General features: G+C 35.3%; 2 protein-coding genes across 2 annotated transcripts; both read right to left on the reverse strand.

Moving 5' to 3' along the window:
- Positions 1 to 3,697: 3,697 nt before the first annotated feature.
- LOC145795031 (uncharacterized) lies at positions 3,698 to 5,120 on the reverse strand. Its single transcript, XM_082877699.1, has 2 exons — positions 4,578 to 5,120; positions 3,698 to 3,850 (listed from the first exon to the last, which is right to left on the reverse strand). The coding sequence occupies exons 1-2, from the start codon at positions 5,118 to 5,120 to the stop codon at positions 3,698 to 3,700; spliced, it is 696 nt and encodes a 231-aa protein (XP_082733825.1).
- Positions 5,121 to 5,239: 119 nt separating this feature from the next.
- On the reverse strand, positions 5,240 to 8,290 carry LOC114300041 (uncharacterized). The gene is made up of 2 exons (XM_028244897.2): positions 7,649 to 8,290; positions 5,240 to 7,573 (listed from the first exon to the last, which is right to left on the reverse strand). Exons 1-2 carry the CDS (start codon positions 8,288 to 8,290, stop codon positions 5,240 to 5,242), a joined length of 2,976 nt encoding a protein of 991 aa, XP_028100698.2.
- Between the last annotated feature and the right edge of the window lie 4,270 nt (positions 8,291 to 12,560).

A 12,560-nucleotide genomic window follows, 5' to 3' on the forward strand; every position in this document is an offset into this window, starting at 1 on the left:
GGGTGGTTTTGAACTCAAAGAACCAGCTGGAGCATTGTTTGTGAAAGAGGTCTACAAGGGTAACAACTTCACCTTTAAATCCCCCCTTTTTGCATAGCTTTTTTGCCTATCTTGCAATTGTTTTTGAGCTTAGCATATAACATATAAAAGTTCTTTTTTTGAGTCCTTTAAATAGTTGGTCAAGGGTGTTTTGAGCCTTGAGGTTGTTTGACCCCTCTTAGGGCTTACTTGACCCTTTTTTTGTGCAATTTTGGTGAGCTCCGGGACCATTGTGTTTGGGCCTCCTCACCACTGAAATCTTGAGGGATTTCAGTGATGAGGATGGTGCCTTGAGGTCCTAAGAAGGAGAGGGCCACCCCCTCTCCTTGTTGTCCTTGGAAAGGGCCATTTTTGCCTCTTGAGGGAGCATCTAGTTTAGGTTCATGTTGATCATACCTTAACTGATTTTTGCACTTATATTGCCATGATATAACATTGTGTTAAGTTGGTTTGGGTACACCATGTTTGTTTAGCATATATGCCTTGTAATGCCATGTTTTGGCCTTAACATGCTTTAGGTTTTGATCCTTGTTCTAGTATGATTTTGGCCAAGCTTTGTGAAGCTTTTGTGTTTATTTTAGCATGCTTAAGTTTTGTTCTTGGTTGTTTTGGTCGACCATAGCATGTTTAGTATAGCCACCTTGCATTTTGGCTTGTTAGCCTTAGGTGTGTGAGTGTGTAGAATGCATTACTTGCACTATTTCAGTGGTTTGGAACCACTTACCATGCTATTTCAGTCCTTATAATATGCTCGCATATTTGCATTTGATACTCCTTTGTTGCTTTAAAAGGTTGTTGCCTCATGCTCCATGAATGTGCTCCTTTGTATGCTTGCATGTTTAAGCCACTTAGATGCCATCTAGGTGTTCCCTTAGCATTGTCTAAGTCTGCCTTGAACCTGTTTTAAGTCCTCCTGACCTTGTGAGGCTTGGTTGACTTAGCCATGGTTTAAGTCTCCTTGGCTTGCCTCATGTACTTGGACCAATTGCATGCCATGTTTGTCTTGTTTAAATCGGTTTGGCACCATTATTAACATGATTTCCAGAGTTTACATTGCATGCTAATTGTTCATGTTTAAGCTCTCTTAAGTGTGCTTAAAGATTGCTTGTTTGATGCTTAAGTGTTGGCCCGTCAACATGTACATGTGTGTGTGTGTGTAGGCCCTCATTTCCATAGCATTGGCCACTGTTTTAGGCTTGTTTGAGGGCTGCCTAAATTAGTTTAAGTCCACCCCTTTGCATGTTGTTGCATGCTCACCTTGTGTGTTGTTGCATACTAGTGTGTTGTTGTATGATTGAATGAAGTCACATGCTTGCTTGCATGCTTGAACATCGATATTGTGTCTTGCATACTTGTAGGTTGCATTGCTTCATGCCTTACATGCTTTTTTACTTAGGTTGTGTACCTAACCTACATTACACATTGCATCGCCATGTTGCATACTAGCCTCCATACCTAGGATGCATTACATCGGCATGCATGCTTCATCTCTTGAGTTGATTGTGATGGAGGTTGAGCTCCCTTTGCTTGATTATGTGCATTGCATTCCATATCAAAATGCATACTTGGTTCCTTGGGCCATCATGCATGAAAATGCGCGATTGGTGGTTCGAGAACCGAGAATCATATCTCTTTGAGTCATGAATATGATAAGGGGTGTGTTTGGTGCATACATTGCTTGAAATGCATTGCCATGCTATGTTTTGCCCTCTGCTGCTGTCAAAAACAGATTCTGCAGGAAGATTTGGCCGGCCGGCGATCTGAAGTGCCGACCGGCCATCCATAAGAGGCCGATGGATTAATTTGTGGCCGGTGACCATTCTCCGTGGCCGGTGACCAATTCCCTCAGCCGGTGGTGTTCCACAGCATTCAGGGAAGCAACCTTGAGATTTGTGCAGTCTTCAGAGAAGGATAACAGTCAAAGCAGAGGCAACTTGTGCATGGCAATGGCTTTTTGAGCGGAGCCGAGCGCGCATTGCATTGGGCCCTCTTCCCGAGGCTGTTTACTGCTTTTATTAGATTAGTTAATTTGTTAATTAATTAATTGGTCTGTAATATTTAATTAGCTTGTAGGTTAATTAATTTGTATTATTCTTTCGGTCCCTCCGAGCGAGGGCAAATTTGTAATAAGTGTGGGTGCGTGTGTGCATGTCTTCTAACCCCCCACTTCTTTCTCCTTTTTACTTACTTGCTTTTGATGGTTAGTATTAGGACATGTTTACTTTAGCATACCTTATGCTATGCGTGCGTGCATCATTCATTAGTCTTGCATGCACCAGGCTTGGCGCATCATGCTAACTGCATAAAGTATTTCAAATCTAACTTGAATACATGCTATCTGTGCATTTTCACATGTCATCCTTAGATTAGCCAAGCCTATTCTAGATTGCATTCTGTATGAGTTGTATTAGCCACTTAACATGGACTTGGATCATGCATTGATTGCTAACATGTTCTTGTCTTGGCTCGGAGTACATTGTAAGTATTTTTCTGCTTTAGCATCTCGCATGAGTGTGAATGTCAACATGACAGCATGCTTACCATGTGGCTAGATGCTTATGTAATATAAACTGCTTGAATGCCTGTGGGTGAAGGTTGGATTGTTTGAGTTGGAACAACTCGTTGAAAACCGTGCTTTAGCCTACCTGCGAGTATCAAATTTCAAACTGTTTTTCAAACAAACGGATATGCAATGCTTCGTTCCAAATTACGCGATCTAGTCTATATTTTTGTGTTGTGTGCATCACATAGTAATTCTAGCTAATTAACTGGAATAAGAACACATAACGTTTTCAAAATCGGATATCATGGTTAGTAGAGGCCGATCTTCAGATCGGGCGAGAGGGGGTGCTCATAGTTGACCTTCCCCAATCGTACCCGAGTTCCCGAGCCGAGGCAACTTTGGTGATGACGGACACGTGGCCTTTGGCACCGAGTCAGGGTTTCCTAAATTTTCCAAAATAAAATATTTAGATGGCGACTCTGTATCTGGCAAAGCAGTCCATGTTTGACACTTCTTTTCTAAAAATCTGTTTTTCTCAAAATGATTTGCCGGATTTGGACTCTTTGGTTCAGATTAAGAACCGTGACAAAAATCGAGTCCGAACTGTAGCACGAAGGCCCCACGCGGGCACGTCTACAGTAAGATTATAATTACCGCGAAACGATGAGACTTTAAGCCTGACTGCAATTAGAGTTGGGAATGATTGAGCAATGGCTTGCAATATCTCTCCTTCATTAGTGACAAACTGACCCCACAAAGTTAAAACTATTGGCATTAACCTGCTACAATTAAGAGAATTTGTTAGTATTGAAATCAAGGTATACTAAATACAAGTATACAAAATACTTACTCTTCATTAATGAGTACAATTTCTTGTGCAGTTGTGGTTCCATTTTTCTATTGTGATTGTTTTTGGTGGCTTAATTTGAACAACTGCTGCAAGAATATCTGTTATAGATACAAAAACAATAAGAGTATCTAATGAAAAAGTAAGTTGATAATTATTTATGTTGATCTAAGAAAATTACCTATGGATGATGTTTCATTGCCAAGATGGTCAGAGAATTCATTGAATGGTACAAAGTGATATGTTGGGGCATTGTTATCTTCATTATTGTTTTTAACATCTCGAATAAGTGTGCTGGCAATGATTGTCTATTGCCATTGCCATGATTGCGGTGTGATACGGTATTTTTCTTGTAGCAACTTCACAGCAGCATTTGAGACATAGTATGAGTTAAAAACTTTGAAGGTATCTTGGAACTGTTCTATTTGATCTTCATAAAGTATAGCTTGAACTTGTGTACCCTATACAAGTGGTATGTATGACAGAAGTTAATGAGGCAGTGGATTATTAAATGAGAATTGTTATTGTTAAGAACCTAAAAAATGAATATGGTATATATTTTAAAATAAGAATTTCAAAGTGTAACCTTTGCATCAGCCAAAATGAGCCTTTGATATTTTGTTGAGCCTGTTTTTGGGCTTCGTGGATTCCACTTTTCCAAAACACAAATCTTTGCTGTCCATTGTTTAGTTGTGCTAGTTATTTTTTTGATAGGTGTTATTTCTTCATTCATCTTGCAAAATTTGTTGTAAGAAACAATTTAACAAGAATTTAATACAAGGATAATAGATAATTATAATAAATACAAATAAAATTAAAATTACATTACATAAGAGGGAATTTACCAAAAATTTACAACAAAAAAATGAATTATATACAGCCTGCAAGTGTTAGTAGTTCTTCATAAACAACATTTTTTGTGGTATTGTTATCCAAAGCATGTTGATTTGTTGGCGGAATGAGAACTTTAACATCTGCAGCAGTTGTAGCTCGTGATAGAGCAACATAAAGTTGTCCATGGGAGAATACTGGCTCTTATAGGTAAAGACCTACTTTTTGTAATGTTTGGCCTTGCGCTTTATTTATTGTCATGGCAAAACATAACTTTACTGGGAATTGTGTTCTAGTAAACTGAACTGGGTATTTTTGATGATTTGAGGGTTACAATAGTATTCGTGGTATGAAAACCATTTGTCCTTTCCGATCCCCAACAGCAATTTCAGCACAAATGATGAAATCTTTGAGATCTCGACAAATAAGTCGCGTTCCATTGCACAAGCCTATTGAAGGATCTATGTTTCTTAAAGTCATGATCGGACTATTGATTTTCAATTCTAAATGATGAGGTGAGAGACCATTTGGTTCAAGAGAATTCAAGAAGTCTTCATATTGTCCTTGATCATTTGGATCGATTGTCTTGTCGATGCTTGTATATAATCTACCCTTTGTTAGGAATTGTTTGATCAACAAATCATTTATTTCTTGTACACAATCATTTTTTGGAGTGAGCACAACAAAATTAATCATTGAAATTGGATCTTTTGAGTAGTTCTTGAGATTTGGAAAGACAGTTTGAATCAAGTCTTTGATAGAATTTTCAGCATTTGAAAAATTGTTAGAAATTATCATAGATGTTGGTATTTTGACTCTGTTTTGATCATTGACTGATTCAGATCCATTGCCAATGCGTAATAAGTAATTGCTGAAGGAAGGATCATGCCTTACTCGCATATTTTCAGTCAACTTTATTTTCTCAATAGATTTCCATAATTCTGAATTGACCAAGCTAGCATCAATTGAATCATATTTTGTTCCTTTGGGAATGCCTCAATGTTTATTTTCTCAATGCCTCAATGTTTTGTCTGGTGGTGGTATTTGATATCCTTCAGCATATCATTCAATGCCTCAATGTTTTGTCTCTTGGCCATGGGTGCCTCATCCCAAATGATTAGTTCTGCAGTTCTCAAAAGATTTGCAAGCCCAGTTTGTTTACCTATGTTGCAAGATTTATATGTATCAACATCTATAGGTATTTTGAAACGAGAATGGGCCGTGCGGCCTCCTGGGAGAATAGAGGCTGCTACTCCAGATGTTGCTGTTGCAAGAGCAATGTAATTCTTGGATCTAATTGCTGCCAACAATGCCTTGTATAAAAAGGTTTTACCAGTGTCTCCAGGACCATCTATGAAAAAACACCCTTGCTTTCTTGAGAAGACCCTATTTAAGATTTTTTCAAATGCTGCTTTTTGTTCCAAGGATAATAGAGAAATAGATTGGTAATCAACTTCAGAAACAACAATATTCATTTCTTCTTCAATTTCGCAACAGGTATCTTGATTATCAGATGAGAGCACGTTGTTAGAGCAAATATTGAAATCTTTGATATCTTTGCCCATTGATTGAAGAGTTGAATTTATGCTTTGTAGAACTTTTTTGAAAATTTCTTGTTTTGAAAGATTTGTAGTTTTAGCATAATCCTCTGCCATGTAGTCTTTGAATTTTTCCCACAATTGCTTTGGATTATTAGGAGCACAATGAATGAGAATGGTTGCAAACAATCTTCTTAGAGAGTAAGGCATTTGGTAAGAGATTGCTTCTTCCAAGCATTCTTCAAGATTGTTGTCTGATTGTAAGAGACCATAGAGAAGGGCAGCTTCTCGAAAAGTTTTTGCTTTTCTTCCATTTATGGTTCTCAAGGATTCAAATGATGTAGGCCCTCTGATGTTGTTTAGAAGTAACCGAAGGTAATATCTTTCACCTTGTGCAGGATGTGCTGTGACAATGCGCCCAATAACATTGTCCTTTTTTTGCTCAGTCCACATTCTATCTTGTTGCCACCAAACAAAATGTTCAGGGAATTCCTTATATAAATATTTTGCAAGCTTTGCCTTTTCATTTGACTTGTTCATCAAAAAGAATTCAGTTAACTTTGTTTTCGAACGGATGAGATCATTTAACACAGAATTTAGGTCATCTGAAGGATTGAAAGTAACAAATTGTTGGTGCTCAAGGTGGATTTGAAGATGGATTACTGATGGGTATATGTCATTCAAAGAGAATGCATAAATTCTCCACATTGCCTTTGGAGGTGAAATCCATCTTGCCGATTGAAATTGTTGGATTTCATCTATGATTTCTGATTGATTTTCTTGAACAATATGGAATGCAATTTTATCATGGCCTTTGTAAATATACTTGTACAAACATTTGACAGCTTTGATTGTTGAACAAATTTCCACATTAATGTGGCAATCATATTTGGCAAGAAGATATGGATTGTACGGAACTACCCAACGGTTGTCCAAAATTTGCCCTCTGATTTTCACTTGATTACCATCAGCACGACGCTTGTATATCGGGTATGAGTCTTTGGAAGATCTTGTTATAGGTTCAAAATTTTTGGGATAATGATTTTTGCATTTTCCATTCTTCATGCAAATGTTGTTTGGATTCATTTCACCACAAGGTCCATGCATCATGTGTTTGACCACCATAGAAAACAAATGAGGATGTTTTTTTTGATCAGGAAGTTTAGCAGATACGATTGAATCATAAGTATCAGGAGATAAAGGCTTTTGTCCAGGTGCTAGAATTAATAATAGATGCATATGTGGAAGACCTCTCTTTTGAAATTCAATGACATAGACATATGCAACGACTTTCCCAAAGATTTGATGTTTTATGATGTCATCCTTCAGTTGTTCCATTTTTGCTCTAAAAGCACGAGAGGTTAAATCTGGTCTATTTTGAGCTTCCTCATTAGGTCCTAACTCAGCTTTAATCTCTGGCCATGTTGGATTACAAGTCATTGTAAGAAAGATATCAGGTTTGCCAAATCGCTGGACCAAAGCCATTGCATCGACATATCGACGTCTAAGATCTTTTGGACTACCTATGAATGACGGTGGTAGTATAACCCTGTGACCAATCTTTGAACCTCTAGCTTCACCTGTTGTGACACTGTCTATGATTCCTTGATACAAATCAGCCCTAATTTCTCTTTGTTTGTTTCGAAAGAACTGAAGTCTAGATGTTTCAATCTTGACATACATACCAACACAATACTGCTGAAAGAGACGACCAGAGCGGAGTAAGATTGAAGAATCATTGGGTCGTATTTGAAGCTTGTAGCAGTAGTATTCGCAACAAGAAATGGTAGTTCTTATTCTTTTGTTTCTAAAACACTGAAATAATTTTTTTCTAGTTAGGAGTAAAAAAAATTTAATACTATTTAATTGATAAGGAGAGGATCTATTTACCTTGGGCTTCTTTTTGTCACCTCTATCAATACCATAATGCCATCCAGATTCACCATATGGAAATAACAATGGATATTGTAATGGGTCATAACATCCAAAATACCATTGAACTTTTTCACTATGACCAGAAATTTGATGAACAACAATATCTCTTGAGATTTCTTTGGTTAAGACATCATTTTCAGACCAAATTGCTGCGACTTGTGAGGCTGAAGGTTGATTGTAGACTCTCTGATCTAACGATACATCAGATTTAATAATAATTTGTACAGAGTTCAAATGATCTATGTGTTCTAATCTCCTGAAGAAGATTGAATATGGATTTAGATGTGAAATATTTGTGAGCCTTTCAAGAATAACAGGATTTAGCTTTTTTGAAGATTTCATTCTATTTTGGATTTCATGATCAGTGTCATAAAAGTAGAGCTGTAGATGACTAAGATTTTCATCAGAAGATGTAAGCTCATTAATGAATCGACATAGTTCCTTGTCATATTTGACTCCAAAAGATGTGAAAGCAAAGCAATTGTTATATGTTCGAACATAGGTACGAAATTCTTTTGCTTCCTCAGAGTTAGATGTATATAACCAATCAAGTTCTGGAGGACAGTTACTGGAAACCAAAGAGACTTGTCCAGCCATACAACAAAAGCTATTAGGCTCAACGTAAAACTTTTTCACACCACAAAAGTTGCAAGGTCTTTGTAGTGGTAAGATAGCAGGTTGAGTTGGAATGCCACATGTTTTTTTGTTAGAAGCCTTCCATATTCGTGAACTACAATTTTCTATGAAGCGGAAGATATAATTTTGTTATTTAGAAAGTTAAGCAAAGAAATTAATTTGTAAAGAATTTAAATTTAGAATCAACCTGCATCAGGTTTTGAGCGATGATTTGTTCCGGAAGTGGAACCTATGAAAATTAATTTGTGTTAATGTTAGATTTGTTGCTATAATTCTATTAGATAATTATTTAAAGGAATAAGATTCAAACCCTTTTCATAAATACCGAAATAACTTATGTGGGATTTCCCTCTGTTGTCATGACATGTAACAAAGCCGGATTGAACAGTTGAAACATGATTTCCTAATAAAAATAAGAAGAAAAAGAAAGAAACTAAATGAAATGTTTATCATATGATTTTAGAATTACTATGTTATTATGTAATCACGTTCAATATTTTTTCTTATCAGTTACCTATACGCAATTGTTACTGATTTGAGTTGCTCCCTTGAATCAATAAATCTCTATTTTTTGTTGATGATGTGCGTTTCCTTTTTTTATCTTGACGGACGTCTATGGAATGTACCAGTAATTAATTTGGCAAATATGTTAGATTTACAAGAGATGAAATTTTTAAGCTAAGATTAGTAGTAAGATTTTGATTTAAATCTAATGTTGATTTAAAGGAAAAATCAATACCAACAGAGTTTTCAGCTTGTGAAAGTAGATATTGTTTCTTTTTAGCATATGCCTCTCGCAGTCTTCTATTTTTTTCAAGTCTTTGTTTTTCTGTAAGCAGAGGAATAAAGTATATATGTAAAAGGTTAATATTTTAATTTTTTTTATATAAGTTATGGGTAAATATGTATACAATGAATGTTTGAACAAAAGTAAAAAGTTTTAAAGTAAATTGTTTTGTACTTTTAACCAAAGATTGATCTGCATCTTCCTGGTCAGCACATAATCTTCGTTTTCGCATTTTTGTGTTGCACAACTACATACTAAAACTACATAAAAGAAGTTTATTTTTGTATTAGTAGAACGAATGGATTGTATCAAGCTATGTCCTATGCTTAACAATACTATTTATGTGGAAAAACACTAAATGGTGCTAATTGACATATGTATATCATAATATTCTAAAGATAAATAAATTAAAGAATGATAATTATTTGGAATATAACATGCAAAAAAATTATGAAAGGAACAAATTTTTAATTGTAGCTAAAGAGTTAAAGCAAAGACAGAACTTGGCAAAGCTTAGTTAACTTAGTAGGAGAGTGTGAAATTGTGACTACTGCAGATACAAAAAGAAAGGTAGTTTAGAAATTGAAAATAGCCAAATGGTTTGGATTGGACAAAAATCAAAAGATTGATATTTAAATTAAAGGAATTTTTTTTTGTTATAACGCTCAAATAGTGGATATTTTTTTTAATTGTCCTTTATAATTATTAATAATGCTGTAAAAATGAAATTTTCAATTTTAAAGAAAAGCAAAACCCATATTTTAGCAAACAACAGTTATGGAAAAAAAAAAAGTAACATTTTATTTTAAGGATTTGTAAGAGAAATTTATAGAAGTTTAATATGTGTATTTATTTTATATCAACTAATTTTAGAAAAATAGTTTTACTTTGAAAATTAGGACTAAATGCTAGAATAAATGAATAAATCATTGAATAAAAAAGTAAACGTTGGTATAGTTTACAATCATGTCAAAGTTGTAATACAAGGATAACAATACTGAGCAAAATGCAAATTGTCTTAGTTAAGAAGGAAAAGAATGTCTTTGACAGTGAAAATGTCCTTGATTTGGTGAAAATTTTAATTCTCCGTTGATTTTATACAAGTTTGATGAAAGGATTTGACCTCATTTTCACAAAAAAAATCATTAAATTTTGGGGTTTGGTGAATAATCAGAGATGATGTAAACAGTTAAAAATTAAAGAGTAATAAATATCACTGAGAACTTACAATTTAATGCCGAATACTGCAAAAGAAGAGCTCCTTTGAATTTGCTTTGTAAGAACTACGGACAAACTTCATTTGCAGCGGAAGTAATTAGAGCAACTGTAAACAGGTTATGATTGTTTTTCCTTCTTAAATATGAATATAATAAGACAAATAGGTCTGTGTATGGTAGTGATCATGACAGGTGTATGGCATAGATGTAAGTTGGTGAATTTTTTATTTTTAGTTTTATTTAGGTAAGGGATTTCTTTGAAAGTAAAAGGGTAAAAATGTAAAATAACAATTACTAATATCAAACCCTTCAGATGAAGATGTTTAATCGGGAAATTGATTGGACATATATTTAATGCAAAAATCAACATCAAAAAGAATATATTTTTGTGAAAGTATAATGATAAAAAAAAAGGCAATTAGAGATTAATTGTTTAGATATAATTTTAAATTAACAACACTAAAAAAATAATTTAATTTAATATGTAAATTTAATTTTTTAACAACACTAAAAATAATTTTTTAACAACACTAAAAAAATTTAATTTATAAGGCCATAATTTATAATTTATAATTAAATTTTTTTATTTAATGTATAATTTTAAATTAACAACACTAAAAAAATAATTTATAAATGTTCAAAAGACTATTTTATCATTTTCTAATTGTTTGCAAGTAATAGCATAGAGAGTAAAATTGACATTTCACAAAATAATCCCATGGAATACCAATCCCATGGTTTCTATCCCATCTCCCCCCATGGAATAGGATAGTTCCATATTTGTGGGACTAATAGTACGGGGGGACTATTAGTCCGAAGCAAAAAAAAAATGAAACAAACAATAGACTATTAGTTTGGTGGCACTAATAGTCCAATCCCACCCTCTAATCCTTCAAAACAAACACACCCTTAGTATATATTACAAATAGGAATGGCAACAGGGCGGGGCGGGGCCGGGGATCGCACTCTCCGTCCCCGATCCCCGAAGCTACAAAACTCCCCGTCCCCGTCCCCGATCCCCGACGGGGAACCCATCACCCCCCCACCCCCGCCCCCAACGGAGATCGGGTTTCCCCGACCCCGGAAAATCCCCATAGCTCCCTCAACATCATTTTCATCAACGGCAACATCATCAACCACAAAAAAAAAAAAAAATAATAATAATATGGAGACAGACAGATTACACACAGTGACAATACAAACACACATATATGTATATACATAAATGGCGGGATCTGATCTTCTCAGATGTGAGATGTGAGATGTGAGATGTAAGGTCTGCAGTGGTGTGGAGGAGATGGGATCTACTCAGATCTGTCCAGATCTGTCGTGATGGGGACCGAAGCCAGAGGAGGAGGAGGAGGAGGAGGAGGAGGAGGTGGCGACGGAGGAGGGTGTGCGTACTGCCGCGGAGGAGGAGATGCACCGTCGCCACTGGAGAGAGAGAGAGGAGATCGCACTCTTTGTCGCCACTGGAGAGAAGAGAGAATGAGAGAAGAGAAGTGAGAGAGAGAGAGTGTGTAAGGGATAAGAGAGTGTGAGTGTAGACCATGATGGTCTGACCATCCTAAACATATATATATATAATATTTAAAGAGTCCTGCTGTGTTCAACCAAACCACACCCTAAACATATATATATATATATATATAATTCGGGGCTGACCGGGGCGGGGCTTGGGCGGGGCCGGGGATGAAATATGTATCACCGTCCCCGGCCCGAATGTCACCGGGGATTTATTTTTAAATACCATCCCTGGCCCGTAGGGGGTATTTTTCAGGGAAAAACCATTCTTATTGGGGACGGGGGGTCGGGTCCCCGTCGGGCCGGGTTCAAATTGCCATCCCTAATTACAAATGTGATTGAAATATAAATTTATAAAGAAAAATCAAATATTTAAATATTAAAAAATTTATGCCAAAAAAAAAGTTTTTGAGATGTAAACAATTGAATAAAATGTATATTTGAATAATTTATTATTGTTTATAACTTAAAATTTGAACATCTAATTTTTATTGAGAAATTTATATCTAAACACCATTTATGTTGTTTATTCAAAATTTGTATGGTGTGTAAATAAAATTCCCTAAGTGGAAATGATTAATTTGTGAATTGATTTGACATTTATTTTAATGCAAAAATCAGTAATAAGAGGAGTATATTTCACTTGGATCACAAAATTATAAAGATTATCTTCTACAAAAATAAATAAAGGGGTAAAATAGTA

Source organism: Camellia sinensis, chromosome 7 (genome assembly GCF_055761805.1).
Source record: "Camellia sinensis isolate YWXY chromosome 7, ASM5576180v1, whole genome shotgun sequence".
Taxonomy (NCBI): Eukaryota; Viridiplantae; Streptophyta; class Magnoliopsida; order Ericales; family Theaceae; genus Camellia; species Camellia sinensis.